This window comes from Rhinolophus ferrumequinum, chromosome 5 (genome assembly GCF_004115265.2).
Source record: "Rhinolophus ferrumequinum isolate MPI-CBG mRhiFer1 chromosome 5, mRhiFer1_v1.p, whole genome shotgun sequence".
Taxonomy (NCBI): Eukaryota; Metazoa; Chordata; class Mammalia; order Chiroptera; family Rhinolophidae; genus Rhinolophus; species Rhinolophus ferrumequinum.
Genome location: NC_046288.1, coordinates 53,277,942 through 53,297,449, shown reverse-complemented (window position 1 = coordinate 53,297,449; position 19,508 = coordinate 53,277,942). Strand labels below are relative to the sequence as shown.

At 36.4% G+C, this 19,508-nt stretch overlaps 1 protein-coding gene across 2 annotated transcripts in view; it reads left to right on the top strand.

Moving 5' to 3' along the window:
• Positions 1 to 19,015, top strand: part of SLC39A8 (solute carrier family 39 member 8) — a 69,061-nt gene extending 50,046 nt beyond the window's left edge. For both annotated transcript variants that reach the window (XM_033106730.1, XM_033106729.1), the window contains exons 7-9: positions 14,517 to 14,724; positions 14,919 to 15,103; positions 17,338 to 19,015. In XM_033106730.1, the coding sequence (XP_032962621.1) occupies positions 14,517 to 14,724; positions 14,919 to 15,103; positions 17,338 to 17,487 (543 nt within the window). In that variant the 3' untranslated portion in view covers positions 17,488 to 19,015. The remainder of the gene's footprint in view (positions 1 to 14,516; positions 14,725 to 14,918; positions 15,104 to 17,337) is intronic.
• Positions 19,016 to 19,508: the final 493 nt, after the last annotated feature.

The following is a 19,508-nucleotide window of genomic DNA, read 5'->3' as shown; positions in this document are numbered from 1 at the left end:
ATAACTACTAATGCTTCACTGATAACCTTAGTAAATAAAAAAGTAATTGAAGGTATTTGAAGACCAAATTAAGTGCTCACCCATGATAAATGTACCACCAGGTCAGAGTCAGACCATTGATTGGGTGGTGAAATTTGTACTCTATACCTGCTTTTTAGATAAAATATTTCAGTTTCTTTCTGAGGATCTCAATCTAATTAAGTTAATGGCTTCTCATTTATTTTAATTAAGTGGTGACTTCCTCTTGTTTTGTAAGTTTTGAATTCTTATCAGAAAGGAGAGATCCCAATGTGTGAGCCCAATTTTTAAAGTGGTTGGGATGTTATTGCCTTTTATTTCTGTTATCAGGAGTAAAGAGAATTAAAAGTAAAAAAAAGAACAAACTTTATTTAATTTAATTTTCTACTAAGGAATATCAAGTTGTTTAATGAATATGACTTTATTAAACCTTTATAGCAACTCAATGAAGGAAGATAAAAGAAAAAAAAATCAATAGCTGAGAAAGCATCAATAAAGATTACCTTTGAAGATTCAGTAAACCAGGTGTCTGGTCTGATGCTTTCTAGTTCATCTACTTTTATTACTAGGTTATGAAGTACATATTGGAAAAATGGAAGTGAGAGGTCAGCATTAATTGTTTTCTAGGCCACAAAACAAACACCCAAATCTTGAGGTTGCTTTACATTTGCAGAGTAAAATCACAAGAAATCCTTTACTGGGAAGGCATCACTTTTGCAGAAATAGTTCGCATTATATTTGGATTCTTTGTAGTTTTTGTGACTTTTATCAAAATTTCAGTCATGCAATTTGTATAGTAAAATAATAATGGCAGTCTTAAATTGGGCTTTCTTTGGTGGTAACATTTCACATTCTGAATGACATCCTGGTCTATAGGTCCCATCAGTGAACCGATATTAAAAGGCAAGAGGGTGGTCTTCAGTTATCCATCCCATCATTCATGTACTTGTCATGTATCCTGTGATCACCTGCCCTGTGCCAGGCTCTGTCCGATACCCTGGAGATACTGTGGCAAATTAGACAGAAGGTGTGCCTGCTCTCTGGCACTTTTTTCATTCCAGTGGGACACAAGTCCAATATCATAGGGTTATAAATGCTGTGCAGGGAATTAAAATGTAGTGATGTGAGGATGCCTGGATGGCTACTGTAGTTTGCCTGTTCAGGGACACATTTAAGCTAAAATGAGAACTGTAGGAAGCAGCCATCCACGCGAAGATCAGGAAAAAGAAGGTCATGGCTGAGGAAAGAGCCAGTGCAAAGTCTCTGGGTTGAGAAAGAGTTTGGTGGATTTTAGGAATAGAGAGAAAGTCAGAGTAGATAGGACACAATAGATGCTGATAGAAAATATCATTGGAGAAGATTCTGGATAGAACGCTTTCTTCAAAGTAAGTGTTACAGTGTTGTAACACTTACATAATATTGATAATCTCAAGCCTCTGGCTCTAAAATTACAGTGTATTCCATGTAACAAATTCAGAAAGGGGTGGGCAGTCAAGAAAACAACTGTATTTTTCCATCCGTGCTGGTCAGTAAACAACAGATTATATGGAGTAGATTTGAAACCCCAAGGATGGTGTTTTTACCCCTCAATAATTGAAGGTATTAATTAAATGTGTCTGAAGTATTGGCAAACCTCAGAACATCAGCTTGGTATATTCTACTCAGAACAGAGGTACTGCAATCACTGGTGCCGTCCAGAATGGAGGCTAAATAAATAATCCATTGTTATAGAAATAAACTACTGAATTCAGACTTTCTTATCTAAAAAACTCAGTTCTTTTGAGCAGTCTCTCTGCCTTTTATTATTGTGTGGGCATAGGAGTCAAATTGTCTGTGTGCAAGTCCTGGTACTTCCATTTCTAGCTGTGTTTTGGTCAAGTCCGTCCTTCTAGGATCCTCATTACTTCATTTACGACGTCTGACAACTAAGTTCGTGAACTCATCCTAGAAAAAGTGCTACATACCTCATTGCTGAATATGACTATGGTCACCTTCGAAGTATCCCCCTTGGGAAGCTGTGCACTGATGCCAGCGCCTAGTCCACCCTTCAAAGCAATTTTGGAACTCTTTCTAGAATGGCCATCAGAGCTGTCATTGTATTACCATTGATGTCATCAAAATGTCTTCCTTTCAATATTTCCTTTATCTTCAGATAAAGAGAGAAGTCACTGGGGGCCAGATCAGGTGAGTAGGGAGGGTGTTCCAATACAGTTATTTATTTACTGGCTAAAAACTCCCTCACATACAGTGCCCTGTGAGCTGGTGCATTGTCATGATGCATGACGCATGAATTGTTGGCGAAAAGTATAGGTCGTCTAACTTTTTCATGCAGCCTTTTCAGCACTTCCAAATAGTAAATTGGTTAACTGTTTGTCCAGTTGGTATAAATTCGTAATGAAAAATCCCTCTGATATCAAAAAAGGTTAGCAACATCATTACAACAAGTTCTCGAACTTGTCAGACCTTGTATAATTCAGATGTTAGAAGTACTCATTTCATGGCATTTAGGGGAATACTTTGAAACAGTAAGCACTCAACAGTGTTAGCACCTTTGTTGCTACTATTCTTAATTTTATTCCCCCTCCTCCAACAATGTTTTGAAAATGTGTAAGTCTCATAAAGTTAGATGCAAGATGGCTGCTGATAGAAATCTGCCCTGTAGTGGTCACTGGGATGGAGGTGGAGGCACTCTGAGATCTGTTGACTAGAACGTAACTTTGGCATTCCACTTCTCCATTCAGTTCAGGAAAACAAGCCTATGTCCTCATCACTTAGTACCATTATTTTAAAAAACATTTATTGAATACCTACTCATTTTAAGCTCTGGGCTGAAAAAAAAATCCTTGTCCTCTAGGAGGTTTTGATCTGGCTCTGCAACTTTCAGTCACAAAGAATTGTCCAGAAAACAAAGAAAGAACAACAAAAACAATTCTGCACTGTCAAGAGTGTTTTTAACGTAGACAAACCAATTTGGAATTGCTTAATGAACACTTTCCTATGCACACCCTTCCCACATGGTGTGTAAATGTCCGTATGTCCATATGCTTTTTGAAAAGATTGGAGTAGACACTTCATGTGACAATGATTTATGAACCTGTCATGAGAGAAAAATGTACTTTTACTATTACACTTTCATTTAGTCAGACAACAAATATGCAGAGTGCCTGCAGTACTAGGTACTGGGTGAAGAGGAGTGAACAGGGACTAAACATCCCACATTGCGTAGAGATCACGGGCGTAGCTTGTTTGCCCTAAGGATTCAAATCCTGTTCCTGCTCCTTTCTAGAGGTATGATTTTGGGCACGTTACTTAAACCCTTTTCTACCTTAGTCCCCTCATCTGTAAAATGGGCATAATAACCACATAGGGTTGTTGCAAAGGTCAAACGACTTGTACTCCTAATATTATTATTACTGTTCCGTGCTCAGTGAGTATGTCCTGTGTCTCTCGCGCTCAATTCCATACTATAGAACTTCTTTTCTTAAACTGGTCATCAAATCCTCAGAGTGTCACAGTGATATCTTTAAGAGGCAACCTTTATCCCCTGTGTAGACCCCACCCCTCACTTTTGACATACAAAGTAGAGAAGCCTCTGTGTTTCTGAACTATTAAGTATAGACAAGGGCGCTGGTTGCCCCTGCACAGAGAACAGCTTTTTTATTTCTAACTCTCTGGTGCTCACTTTCTTCTCGACTGGCAGGTTGCCTATTTCTTAACACCCCTGCCACGGTCCTAATTGCCTGTTTTGTCACCGTGACTGCAGTTAGCACTTTCTCTCATCCCTCTTGGCATCTGTCTATCGTTCCTTGCCTCTTACCACGTTTCCTACGCTTCTTGCCCTTTTAGATCTTCTCTGCCAATCAGAGAGCACTCCCTCATCTCTTGCAGGGCTGGTTAATCAATCATTTTGTAGTATATTGGGTATATTTCAGTTCTTTTGACATAATTCATGTCAAATGGTAAGTACACAACAGGTAGCTGCTACACAAGGTAGGTTCTTCTACCACACCCGACCCTACCCGTTTCCTCAGCTGAATTGTTCTGGAAGAAGATTAGATACTGAGCAGTGTAGATATTTGTGTATTTGGGGAACACTGCTCCAGGAGTCTAGCAAAACATTTCTACAACTTACATTAGAACTTAACCAATTACCTGGGGCTTCCTGACTCTCTTTAAGACTTCTCTGTAATAATGAGAGTTATGTGGGCTGGGGAGTACATTACACAGGCTTTTCATAAGAAATGATTCCCTACTGCCGGAAGGTACCAGAGCATTAATGCTCCCCTCCTCGGTGGTAACGGTAGGACGGTAGGCAACCTTTGAGAGGGGTGTAAGTAGTCCATTGGGATAACTGAATAATTGGTGTATACTTTAAATTCCATTGGCAAAATAGTACCATATTTCTTCAAAACTCCTCAGGTTTCTCCTAAATTATTTTTTTCAAGACAGTAAAATTATATGGTCCCAAACTGAAATGAAAATGAAAGACAATTATTTCAATTCCTAAAGGCCAAAACAACTTTATTCAGATTCCACAAAAAGGATAGGGGGAAAAGAAACAATTTTCAAGGTTTCTGGAAATTGTTATTTTCCTGTTAATGGTTATTTTCATTAGCAAAAAGAATTTTGGAAATAGTTATGAGATTTTCCTGAAACCAAATACTAGAGACTAAGGGCATTTGAATTATGTTTGGTCATATGCCTTAAAGATAAAGTTAATCTCGTCTTTCTCATATAAAGTTTCATTTTGGTTATAGTGAGCTGAGAATGACTTTTCAGGGCTAGAGGAAAGCCAGAGGAACCACGAGCTATAAAGTGCGTTGAGATCACCAGGAAATATAGCCATAAAAGCAAAGCCCATCGAAATTTTATATTTATATAATGCCATTAACTCTTATTGAATCAGTCATGTCCTTTCCAGAAAGTGATGGCACATTCCAGTAAGGATAAATAAAACGTACAAAAGGGACAATTTACAAAACTCTGACCAATGTGTAGGTGAACCACAGGAGAGAGTGCAGTAAAACTGGGGCTTGGAATAGTGGCGCTGTGAACAATCTCATGTCCAAAGAGAAAAGGGAAGGAAGAAGTTACTAGAACCTGGAAGGAGCTAGCCTCATACAGAAAGTTACTGTGAGGGGAACAGTGGTCTTTAATTGGGGACATAGCCAGCCTAAATTACCTCTCAAGAAGGGAGCCTGGGGGATACATACCCTGGTCTCCCTCTCTCATTCTCTCCAATTTTATGTTGGAGCACTATTATTCGGAACTAACCAGAAGCCAGGAGCATGGGAGCCCTTTGATGGAGTTCATACAGGTTTCATGGAACAGAAAACAGGGAAGAGAAGGGTGGAAAGTGGATATGGATGGGGAAATGAAAGATATCTGGCACATTCCACCCGTTTGTTTTCTGTCAGTCTCCACTCTTGATGTTCGTCTGGGTGAAAAATGCATGTTCCCAAGACAGGAAAATGCACAAATTCCCATCAAGTCCACATTATCCCTGTGTGACATCAGTGTAGTAATATTGCAGCCTGAAACTAAAATGTTAACCACCTCCAGGATTCTTCACACTAAGTACTGGGAAAGGGAGAAAGGGAGGAAAGATGAAAGGAAGAAACATAAATATAAATTATAGCTGCTCCTCGCTTCTACAGCTGGTCGTAAGGCCCACGGTGGTCATTCCAGCTGCCTCCTTCTAGTGTACATTCTGTGTGTCCCTCACTGACCTGGATTTTCCATTTGGGGTGACCCAGATCTCCGTTCCTGCAGGATCTGAGTCCTTGCTGGTCTTGTCTGGGGTTGTTGCCATTCTCCCTTGACCATGACTGTTGGGAAGGGAGTACTAAGAAGTGCTCCACTGGGTCTTCTGGGTCATAAGAACCAAGTGACAGGAACGTTTGCAGTGCAGCCCAGACCCTGCAGAACCCTTTCGTATTCTGCGCTTCACTGAAAAATGCAGCCCATCTATGGGTAACCAATTTCTCATTTCCCCACACTTTGAATACATGAAAAAGCGAATTCAGTCTGATTTTGAGGGTCTGTTTCTTACGGCCATTCTAGCACCCGTGATTATATCAGTTATCATCCCACTGGGAAACAGATGGGACACTCAAATTAGAAGAATTTCAGGAAGGTTTATTTATAAGGTGTGTTTCAGGTGGAAGAGAACCACAGGGGTTTTGTGTGTGAACCAGGCACCAGTAATGGCAATGTTGTGACCACCCATGGATCTAAACGGTGGAAGTTACTAGAACCTGGGAGGATAATTGTCCTGAGAAAAGCTGTAGCCTTCATTTGAAGGTCCTGGACAGCCTGACCACATGACGGGGTATGAGAGGAAGAAGTACCCTGACTTCTGCCTCCTTGCTCCCCCTGATTTCCCTCTAGGGCTTCCTAGTGGTCAGTCTCAAATGCAAACCAGAGGACCAGGAGCCTGTAGCGGTGGCCCATTCAGGGCAGAGAGCAGGGTGAGAAGGTGGAGACTTATGCTGGAAGGGCAGATGAAAGCAATTTGTCACAGGCAATTTGAATCCTGAATGTTCCTTTCTGGACTATGAATTCCAATAAGATAGAGAGTCTTTTATTTATATTTCTGTCCTCAGTTCTTAGCGCAGTTCCTGCCTGCTATAAATTAGGTGCTCAGTAAATAATTAAGTAGCCTAATCCCAACACCTTTTCTGTGCCTTTGAGCAACTCATTTATATTCTTGGATTGTCATTTTCCTCATCTCTAAAATTAGGATACTGGTATCTGTTCTGTTTTACTTGTGAAGATGTTGTAAAGGTCAAAAGAAAATGAAGACATTAACATATAGAAGTGCTTTGTAAACTGTAAAGTGCTGAGTTATCAAGATATTACTTCACATCTTTAAGATTCCTTCCCTCCTACGTATACCCAGTGAGCTATCTGATTCATGTAACCTTATTAACTCAGATCTCTTGCTTTTAACAGTGGGTTTTACTTTCTGGCTAATGAATCCCTTGACTCTTTCACACACCTTAAACTTCAGTAGTTGAAAGTTTAGCGCTTTTTTCAAGAGTATGTTTTTACCCAAACTCAAACATTCTTGTTAGACGTTTCCCTTTTTTTCTTTTTAACAAATCTTTGCACCTCCCACTTTTCTAAAGCTTTTTTCTTAGATTTAATATTCTCCCCTTTTTTCTCCAATATTCTTGATCCGTATGCTCTCAAGTATATTCAAGGAATGTGCATGAGAAATCTTTTGTCTTGCACACTTTTCTCGTAGGCAGTTTTGTTTTTCTTCCTAGTAATAATGCTGTGTCCATCTGTACTTTGTTAGATAAAATGATCTATGTGATATAGTAATTATCATTCGTGGAACACTTAGCAGTTTATAAGCATCTCATTTAATCATCATAACAATTCTATGGAGTTGGTAGTGTTGAGGAATCTGAACTCAGATTCCAAGTAACTTTATTTTTTTCAGAGCAGTTTTCGGTTCACAGCAAAATTGAGAAGAAAGTACAGCGATTTCCCATGTACCCACTGCGCTCACACATGTATAGCCTCCCCCATTATCAATATGCCCCACCAGGTCAGTACACTTGTTACAGTTGATAAACGCACAGTGACACAGCAACATCATGCAAAGGCCGCAGTTTACAGGTCCCTATTGGTGTTGTATGTTCTGTGGGTTTGGACGAATTTGTGATGACATGTATACATCATTGTAGTATCACAAAGAGTATTTTCACTTCTCTATGCTTCACCAACTCATCCTTTTCCCTCCCCCAACCCCTGACAGCCACCAATCTTTTTATTTTCTCCATAGTTTTGCTTCTTCCAGAATGTCATATAGTTGGAAACACCCAGTATGTAGCTTTTTCAGATTGACTTTTTCACTTAGTAACATGCATTTAAGATTCTTACCATGTCTTTTCATGGCTTGACAACTCTTTTTTTTTTTTTTGGCGGGGGGGATTAATAACATTCCATTGTCTGGATATACCACAACTTATTTATCCATTTACCTACTGAAGGATATCTTGGTTGTGTGTGGGCAGGGGGCATGTGGGAAATCTCTGTATTTATCAATTTTGCTGTGAACCTAAAATTGCTCTTTAAAAAAATAAAGTGCTTCAAAAAAGAGCAATTCTTTTCTTCATAATAACAATTCTATGAAGTTGGTAGTATAAAGGAATCTAATGTCAGATTTCTTTATACTACCAACTTCATAGAACTGTTATATTATGATTAAATGAGATGTTTATAAATCACTAAATTTAGGCAATTAGGAATAAAGCTGCTGTAAACATCTGTGTGCAGGTTTTTGTGTGGACATAAGTTTTCAACTTATTTGGGTAAATACCAAGGAGCATGAATGCTAGACCATGTGGTAGGAATATGTTCAGTTTTGTAAGAAACTGCCAACCTGTCTTCCAAAGTCGCTGTACCCTTTTGCATTCCAACCAGCGATGAATCAGAGTTCCTGCTGCCCCACACCCTCATTAGTATTTAATATTGTCGATGTGCAGTGGTATCTCACTGTCTTAATTTGCATTTCCCTGATGACATATGATGGGTGGCATCTTTCATATGCTTATTTGCCTTCTGTATATCTTCTTTGGTAAGGTGTCTGTTAATGTCTTTGGCCCATTTTTTAATCAGGTTGTTTTCTTGTTTAGTTTTATGAGTTCTCTGTATATTTTGTTTAATAGTTCTTTATCAGATGTGCCTTTTGCAAATATTTTCTCCCAGTGTGTGGCTTGTCATCTCATTCTGTTGACGTTGTCATTTACAAAACAGTTTTTCATTTTAATGAAGTCCAAGTAATCAATATTTTTTTTCATGGATCATGCCTTTGGTGTTGTATCTAAAAAGTCAGAGCCATTCCCAAGGTCATCTAAATTTTCTCTTGTTATCTTCTAAGAGTTTTATAGTTTTTCATTTTCATTTCGGTCTGTGATCCATTTTGAGTTAATTTTTGTGAAGGGTGTCAGGTCTGAGTCTAGATTCTATGTATATGTGTATATGTCTATGTGGATCTGTGTGTGTGTGTGTGTGTGTGTGTGTATGTATGTGTGTAGATGTCCACTTCTTCCAGCACCTTTTGTTGAAAAGACTATCTTTTCTCCATTGTATTGTCTTTGTTTCTTTGTCAAAGATGAGTTGGCTATATTTATCTGAATCTATTTCTAGGCTCTCTATTCTGTTCTATTGATCTATTTGTCTATTCGTTCACCAATACCACACTGTCTTGATTACTATAGCTATGTAGTAATTTTTGAAGTCAAGTAATGTCAGTCCTGCAACTTTGTTCCTCCCCTTCAATGTTGTGTTGGCTATTCCAGGTCTTTTGCCTTTCTATGTATATTTTAGAACCACAAAATAATTTGGTGAGATTTTGATAGGGACTTCATTGAACCTATAGATCAAATTGGGAAGAACTGACATGTTGATACTATTGAGCCTTTCAATCCATAAGAATGGAATATCTCTGCATGCATTTAGTTATTCTTTTATTTCTTTCATCATAGTTTAGTGCTTTTTCTCATATAGATCATGTACATATTTTGTTAGATTTATATCTAAGTATTTTGTCTTCGCAGGGAGCTAATATAAATGGTACTTTCAAATTCCACTTGTTCATTGTTGATATATAGGAAAGCAATTGACTTTTGTGTATTAACCTGTGCCCTACAACCTTACTATAATTACTTATTAGTTCCAGGATCTTTTTTTGTCAATTTGTTTGGATTTTCTACATAGATAGTCATGTCATCTGCCAACAAAGACAGTTATATTGCTTCCTTTCCAATGCGTATATTATACCTTTTATTTCTTTTTTTTTGTCTTATTGCATTAGCTAGGACCCAAGTACTGAAGGACACAGAGCTATTAAGTAACAGAGCCAATAATGAACTTCATACCTATTTGATATCAGAGTACATACATACCCTTTAATCATTAAGCTAGCTTTCATTCAGTGTTCCTTTCCTTAATCTCACCTCTTTATTTGCAGCCTCTTAAAATGCTATTTTATTATTAGTATTTATGCATATTAATTTATTTTTTACAAGGATAGATTTTTATGTTTTTTTTTGCATATAATTTTCAGATGTTTGTTGGCATTTATACTTCCTTTTGCCATCATCATTGTGTATTTTTGGTGCGTTGCTATTTTCCTTTTTGACTTGGTTTTTTGTTTTCATAGCTCTTACTCTCCAACTGATTTCAGCATGGAATTTAGAATTTAATTTTTATTTACAATGTTTTCTTTTCCTTTTACTTTCTTACCAACAAAACATATAGACAACAAACCATAAAAATTTTTCATTAATTATGGCTCATCTTGCCCCCCTGATTACAGAATGACTGTGCTCATGCTGATCTTTGAAGCCATGAACCCCACAAAAAAAAATGTTTCATTTTAGTGAGACTATATACCGTCTTTTCAAGTCAGACCAAACCTTCAGGCAGCCAGCTTCTCCAGCTTTACCTTGTTTGCTGATGAGTCATCACAAGTTCACTTTTTCCTCTTGCTGGTTCTAACCCCATGGCTTTAAAGTTTTGTTTTCTGAGTATTAGAATAATATACTGAGGTGCCAAAAAATATATGCCCATGACTTATATTCATCTTTTGTTACTGGTATATATTGAGTATTACGATTTTAATACAGTTTTTTCCTTTTTAAAAATGCGTATATATTTTTTGGCACCCTCTGTAAAATAAGTGCAAAAAAGTCCAGAACACCTATAAAAGATAAAAAAACGCAAATGAACAAGGATTCTCCACAGTACTATCTCCCAGAGAGAACCATGCTTAGCATTTTTGTATGTACCATTTCAAATATATTGGCACTTAGACCATCATGAAGTTATAATAATAATTATTTTTACAAAAAGGTGCCTATTAGACATGCTATTTTTTTTAAACCTCAACACTATGTTTTGGACATCTTTATATGTGGACATATATAGATATTTATTATCTCTACTACTCTGCATACTATTTCATTGCAGGTGTAAGCCATATTTATATGATCCATAGCATACTGCAGGATAGCCAAGTCCTTTTTCTTTCTTCATCTTCCTCCTTCTCCCCTTCCTGCTCTCATTCTTCATTACTGTCTCCTTTTTATTCTCCTTTTCTTCATTGTTTTTGTCTTCCTCCTCCTTCTATTTTTCTTCCTCCTCCTCCTCCTCCTACCACTCTTTCTCCTTTCCTCCTCCTCTTCCCCTTCCTCTCAAGCCCTCCTCCTCTTTCTGATCTTCCTCCTCTATGTGGAACCTTAAACTATTCTGCAATGAGTCCACTTGCTTTCTTCATTTTGATTTCTTAGTTAGTACCTTTGTTTCTTTTACCTTTGGCTTCTTTCCTCCATACTTAAGTTGGTTTTCTACTAGTCTTTCTTTTGCTCTTCTAACTTTGGCCCATGATCTTCTTTCTTTCCCCATTCTTATTATTCTGCACTTTACTGTGACTTTCATTTACGTTAATAACTAAGGTAAGAGATGTTAAGAGCTTTGCTGATGGTGACAGTAATTCTTGTTGGAGCCAAGCTAAAATGTAGGTCTGAATTTCAGAGCTATGGTCATTTCATTAGACTTAGTTGCCTCATATGGCTGAGGTTAAAAATATCTTCACATTTAGTACACAAGTTAGAGAAAGAAGCAAATAAGCAAACAACAACAATAGCAAATAAAAATAAAAAAGAAAAGGAGAAAGAAGAATACTCACCAACTTAACTAGAGGAATTTGACTTTAGTGTTCTCTCTGCTCAGTAACTTAGTTCTAGGTGAAATAAAAAAGAACCCTTTGTGAATGTTTGCCTACTTTTGCTTGTTCCAAAGCTATTAAAAATGTATAATTGTTAACCTATCCAACAGTGCCAGCTGAGACCTGAGCTTATAGAGCTAAAAGGAAGCATAATAAATAGAGTCAATAATATCTGTACTTAGAGGTAAGATTCTCATGCCTGATATATTAATTTAATTTCTTTTTCAAAATTAAAGGAGTTTGTATACAGAGTTTGTATATAGTATGTAATATCAAGTAGTCAAGACTTGGTCTTGTAATCTTTTCTCTAAACCATCACAAGTAAATAAAGAAATTATAAATACATGTTTAGGTAAATCAAACTAGAAGACAAAAACAACTGGTATTATTAAGTGTATCTTGGCAGTAAGTTTTTGTAAGGCTGAGGTCTCTGTCTCTATGGTTTTTCTCATGACTGCCTTTGTTTCTTCGTTGGCAGTAATTGATTCCTGCTCTGGGGTATTTCTTACCAAACAATCCATTTGACATGAACTAAATCATGATTGTTTATTGTGTTGTGCATTTAAGAAATATCTGGTTAAATTAATTAAACAAGGAAGCCATTAGACTGAGGTGGCTCTAATGCCATGGTGGTTAATGTAAGCAAAGCCCAGTCTAAGCCTGTAAGTGCCTCAAGGGTACAAAATCAAATCTTAATGGCAATCAGTTACAAGCAGCCACCTAGGCTCTAAACTAGACCCAATCAATACTTTCTGTGCTTTCCTTTCACCTGTTCTCTATGAAAGTCTCTCCCTGAGCTCCTGTCAGTGGAGAGCTCTTAATCACTTCCTGTTTGACATTGCCGTATTTGGATTGATTTTTGCTCAAAGAAACTCTTAAAATTTTCAGTTTGCCTCAGTTTATCTTTTAAGACTCTAAAGTAAAAAGACCACATTGTAAGACCAGAGGGAATTCTTTTTATGCTGATGAGATTTGCCTTTTAAAATTAAATGACATTAAACACTTATTCCAACATTGCTTCAAGTGTTTAAAAGAGTTTTTTTGAGAGGAATGGACATTCTCCTTGTGAATTGCCTCCAGATTCTATTACCAGATTCTACACCGTGAAGTGCCTCCCCGCCCCCCATAAGTCTGGAGTAGCAAAATAGTTACTAAAAAAAAAGCCCACTTACTTTCTTCGTATCCCTGAGTAAGTTCACTAACCTTTCTGTGCTTAGTTTCCTCAACTATAAAATGGTGATAACAGTAGTAGTTAACTCATAGAATTGTTCTAAAGGAATGAAATATCTAAGTGCTTAGAACAGTGCCCGGCACATAATAATGCCATGTGCCTTTGCTATGACTATTTCTACTGCTATTATGACGACTACTGCTGCTACTGTTACTACTATTTTAGTACTACTAACAGTCCTCCCTCTTTTCATATTGATTTAAGAATTTATTGGCTCCAAATGATTTTGGCTGCATCTACAAACAAAAAACATCCCCCACAGATGAAGATTGGTCACTAATGAAACAGTGAAAGCTGTATTGCAAGATCTAAAGTTAATGCTGAAAGAACAATCCCAAAAATATTTTGAGTAATGAAGCAATGTTCAAGTAAATGCAGAATCTCTCAAATGTTTGCTCTGAAGGAAGTCTCTTTCAGCCAGATATAGAATGCACATTTTTTAAAAAGTCAGTCATATAGCTTGCATCTTGTTTCTCCAAGGTAAATACACTTCTTGAAGCCAGAAGCTATATTTTCCACTTCCATGCCTTTCCCATGGCATCTAGCATGTTGATTTAAAATGTGCAGATATTCAATAACTATCTTGATTAGCTGCTGAGGTAGAGTTGAGGGGAGGAGAGTTAGGAATACAATGTTCTCCAGTTAATTGCAAATTCTTCCCTTAAAAATGAGCTTGCATTTTATTATCTTTTTCCACAGTATCTGGAAAATGCTTTAGTGGGCAGTTGTCATTTGATGTTTTACAATTTTGTAAATTTTATGAAAATTTAAATTCTTACAAAGGATCCACTGTAGGATTTTCTATTTTTATTATTGTTTCAAAATGGAAAGAAGTGTTAGTGTAAAGACAAGCCAGTTCCAATCACATTTCATGAAATTTGTTAAGAGAATCATTGAAGTTAGAGCTGGTAGGGGCCATGTCGTTACAACTTAAATGCCCAGCATAGTACCTGGAACACCATGGAAACTTAATAAGTTGTTGAAAAATAAATGAATCATTTAGTACATTCTCTTCATTTTACAGTTGAAGAAACCGAGGCCCAGGTAACTTGTTCACAGTCACATAATAGCATAGGAGGGACGAGAATAAATGTTCTTTGATGTCATCATGTTTTAAATGTGGATTTCCCATTTAAATTGTAACATGGAATAGACTTTAAATTTTGTCTTTGAAGAACTTTTTATTTTAAAGTATGTGAATAAATCAAATTCTTAATATCTGTTACATTTCGGGAAGGCAGTAGTAAGGATCTATACAAAGCAAAAGGAAGGTTTTAAGGGGAAAGTAAATAAACTGCCTTTTAATTGACTTTCTCAAGGCCTGTCAATATATTAATCTCCTTTCTCCCTACCATAAGTGTTTTCTCTCTTACATATGAATAGGGGTTCCTATCCAATACGAAAGACTTTTTGTTGGAACCATTTGTCTCCCTCAAGACATACTGCATCTCCTCCTTCTCTGTATTTCTTAGACTTTCAAGAAATGTTGGTTATTCTGTTGATTGATTTTCTGCTGTCTTACAGGATGGAAAAAAGGAGCCAAGTTCATGTACCTGTTTGAAGGGGCCCAAACTGTCAGAAATCGGGACAATTGCCTGGATGATAACACTCAGTGACGCCCTCCACAATTTCATCGATGGCCTGGCGATTGGGGCTTCCTGCACCTTGTCACTTCTCCAGGGACTGAGCACTTCTATAGCAATCCTGTGCGAGGAGTTTCCTCATGAGCTAGGTAAGGGGCTTAGCTCATATTGAAAAGTTGGTTATTTCTTGGTTTCAATGGAGTGAGGCATTTCAGGTGACACACTCTTAAAAATCCTGCTGATGCATCAAAATGAAGAAGCCCTTGTTGAATATTGATGATTATCTTTTATCTCATCCCCACATTGAAAAAACTCTTCACTTGATATTTTCTTCTTCCTCTAGGGGACTTTGTGATCCTACTCAATGCAGGAATGAGCACGCGACAAGCCTTGTTGTTCAATTTCCTTTCTGCATGTTCCTGCTATGTTGGGCTAGCTTTTGGCATTTTGGTGGGCAACAATTTTGCTCCAAATATTATATTTGCACTTGCTGGAGGCATGTTCCTCTATATTTCTCTGGCAGATATGGTAAGAAATTTTAAATTTTATCTTATTTTAGATTAAACTTTAGAAATAAACATCTGGGTTATGATTTGATTAAAAGCAAAAGGAAGTCTTTTCTGTTGTAATTTAAGACATTCCAGGTTTAACAGACAACTCTTTTTGAGTAGTAGTTTGTACTAATAGTAATTTGAAAGGGAGTCTCATTGATTCTTTAATCTATGATAGTAGAGGAGATAATTTAGTTTTGCTATACTACAGATATTTTTCCAAGACTTTTGCCTTGTGGTGGATAAATCTTGTATTCTACTATAGTATGTTCCTTAGGACTTTTTCCTTTTCTTTTGTGAGGATGTCACATTGGAAGAGGAATAACTTGCTAGAATAAATAATATTTTGTTATTTCAAAGTTCTAAACAGTGGGAGTTTTTTTTTTTTTTGGTTAAACTAAAACTAGCAAATTAAAATTGAACAATATTTATTTGTATCAGTATATATTTGTATCTATGTTTATGTCCATGCTGTGTGTGTGTGTGTGTGTGTGTGTGTGTGTGTGTAAACAAGAGGATATCAGTGGTCCTGTGCATTTTCTAACGAATCATGGACATCTTTTTAGAAAGGGAAGATGTGCTACGTGTATGCAAATCAAGGAATATTTCCTTTGCATTTGGAACTGAATATGTGTTATAGACATAAATTAATAATTTAATCTCCTTCACCAGCATTCTTAGCTCTACATGATAACTCTCTAGCTCTGTTCGTTCTGTGCAGACCCTTATAAGAGCAAGGATTTCATCTCTTAGAACCATCATTGCATTTATATTTTTCTTCACAGAATTAATGTCTCATACTCTATTTATGCTAAGTCACCACTTCTCCTTTCTCTGACATAAGAACAGAATCTATTAGCATGTTCAGTTTACAGAAATAATACTAATAAATGATGCTGTATATACTTGAAATAATACTAATAAATGATGCTGTATATACTTAAAGCAGTTTAGCTCTTTTCAGAATGGTTTCACAACTTTCACCCATTTATTCTCATAGCAATTTTCCTAAGTTAGGTATGTGATTCACTGTGGATTCTGGAGGCCTCTTGGATGCTGGTACAGTGCACCACTGTATACATAGCAAGCATTCTGGCATATGTTTTTTAAAGGGGCATTTACAGATCTCCTCATGGAGCCTTTTCAGTAGAAGTTACCTACTGAGAAAGGGTAGATTTTAAGTACAGAACTTGGGGTTTTAATTGCTTTCACTGTAATGAGATTGTTACAGTTTTCAATTCTAGAACAGTGCATAATTTATTTAAAAACCTTATAATGTTGTGAAGGGGTAGAGCAAACAAAAGAAAACAAATGGAAGAGAACAGGAATTAAATGTATAGTGATTTCTAAAAGAAATGATTTATTCAGCTACTAAAGGTTGATATTTCTGTACCAGGCCTGGAAATTGGTAAAACACTGGGGACACTGCAGTGAGCAAAAGAGGCACAGTCCCTACATTCCTGGGGCTTTCTACCTGCACCGAGGGGAACCTGAAATTCAACAAACAAAAGCACACACATAACTAAGTAATTACAAATAGAAAAAAAATCTGTGAAATACAAGAAAAAGCAATATATATGATGAGAAGTGATAATAGGGGGAATCTAATGTTAAAGTTAGAAGGGGCTAAAGGAAGCCTTTTAAGGAAAGGATGCTTTAAGCAGAAACCTGAAGGATTTAACTCATTGAAAAATTGGAGGCAGAAAAGTTCAGATAGAAGTTTTGGTGGGTGTGAAGATTTGAGGAATAAAAGAGGCTGGATGCATATGAGGTCCTGGAAGAATGGTGTGGATGAAGCAGAAGGGGCGGGGCGGGGTGTGTGTGCATAAAATGAGGTAAATCCCTTCTCACTGATTAACTCACTTGGGGAATACTATTTTAGCCCTTTTATTATTGTTGATGTCGAATAGGACTAGATATTCCTACCGTGTTTCCCCGAAAATAAGACCGGCTCTTATATTAATTAAGTTTTGCTCCAAAAGACGCATTAGAGCTTACGTTCAGGGGATGTCCTCCTGAAAAATCATGCTATGGCTTATTTTCCGGGTAGGTCTTATTTTGGGGGAACACGATATTATGCTAGCTCTACTAAAGCATTTAAACATTTGAAATAAATGACCACTCCCCCATCCCCACAGAAATCTACAAATGGCTATTTTATGTTTTCCCACAAGATGGCAACAGTTATCTAACAATACATCTTCTTTCCAGTTTCCAGAGATGAACGATATGCTGAGAGAAAAGGTAACTGGAAGAAAAACCGATTTCACCTTCTTCATGATTCAGAATGCTGGAATGTTAACTGGATTCACAGCCATTCTGCTCATTACTTTGTATGCAGGAGAAATTGAATTGGAGTAATAAGAAATGAAAGCTGGTGTTGTTAATGAAGACATTTAATAAATAAAAACATCTCCAAAAGGATTTAAAGCTAATCCTGCTTAGTTAAAAGATAATTTTGTTTTCAACTGTAGGTCAAGAAAACTGATTATTACTTTCAGATCTGTGAAAGAAGCCATTGTTTGTTGTTAATAATGCTTCATAATGTTTCAGTTCTAGTCTGAAAAGCCTCCTATACAAGAACTTCAGTAAATACCCACTTTTTCATGTTTCACGCATATTAGAAAATCATCACAAGGAAAGAAACATGCATTCTATAGTCATTTAGGCACCAAGAACGAAAGAAAAATACAAGCTAGGTTATATAAGTTTCTAAACCTCTATGGTAGGATCAAAAGTTCAAGTAGTTTCAGAGTGGTTTTCTTTCAATTAATTTGTTCTAGTGCTTTCATGAGCAAGTCCATCAAAATGCTGAAGAGAATCAAAAGGTATATAACACAGATATAAATGATTCTAAGGCCTTAATGACTCAAGAAAGAAGGATTGCTCGCAGCTTTTGCTGTTTCATATTTCAGTTAGGCTCTTATAGGATTGCTTTGAAAACCATCCAATATGAATTATGAAATCAATAAAGTTTTGCTAGCTCTACTAAGTTTAGACTTTGTCTCATACTCTATCTCTAAGTGTAAACTCTACCAGATTCCATAAAAAGTCAGAATTGCTTTGTATGACTTATGTTGTGGTTGTAGAAGACAAATGGCAGAACAGTATTTAAAGCTGTTGACAACTAATTTTCTATGTACAATGAAGGTAAAGAATATGTTGGTTTGTAGAAAGGAATTGAATATAATTTTAAGCAATTTTTTTTAAAGATGAACACAATTTTTTAAGCGAAGGATATTTTAAATAAAGGCAAAACAACAGCTGGACTGCTGTATGTCAAGGACTGATTAACTGGAAAATATGCATTCCTTATCCGATTGAGAGTCATTCAGAAAAGACTTCTTTTGTGCTCGGTCTACATTTTTTCCTATATGGTATACTTTGGAAAAAATTTCTTCACATCATGGTTGTTTTTCTACCTTTTGTAAAATATAGAATCTGTTTACTCATTTATCAGATATAGAATGTTGGTCTAAAATTGAACACACTAACCCCAATTCACACTCCCAAGTCTCTTTAGGAAAGATGATTTGAAAATGATTTATAAAAGCCAATAATGATCTCAGGAATTACATTTTTCCCACAGACCATAAAATGGTGTCACATAGCAGTAATACAGATTTGATGAATATTTAACATCTATGTGAATGTACATTTCACTTTGTGACTGACAATTAAAAAGTTTTTGTTTGACCAAAGAGTATACACCTTTGAAACCATGTATTGTGTCACTCATTCGTTGTAATTTGTTTAGTAACTTCCATGTACCTGGTATTATGGGGGAGAGAGATAAATAGGAAATTGGTGATCTGTTTATTTCAAAGATATTAAGGAAATAAATACTGTAATGCTTAATCATTGTTCATTAAAATCAGTAAGCATAGAATCTATTTTTTATCATGCCATCTGTTTATGTTCTATTTGAAGAAATGATCTTTACCCTTTTAAAGCACAGATTGTATGTCTGGGTTAAGAAACTATTTACAACATGATATTACAACAAATTCTCATTTGGTGGAGATCATTGTATACTTGGACTGTCTGAGCACTTCATGTTACTCTCTCCATGTGCTGATCTTTTGGCCATTTTCCTCAACTATGAGAAAAGAGGCAATAGAGCATGAAGACCCAAAAACAAAAAGAAAATTGCTACTTATTGGAGACTATGGTGGCAGGTAGAAGGTAGGAAATGGAAAGCCATGATTAAATTTAAATTAGCCTAGGTAACTATTGGAAAAATCATAAACCAACCAGTTAACATATCTTATACTGAGGCATTTATTATACCAGTTAAACATACTATAATATTTAGATTTTAAAGATGCTATGACAAACCAAAAATTATTTCAATGTGTTACATATTGGGTTATATACTTTTA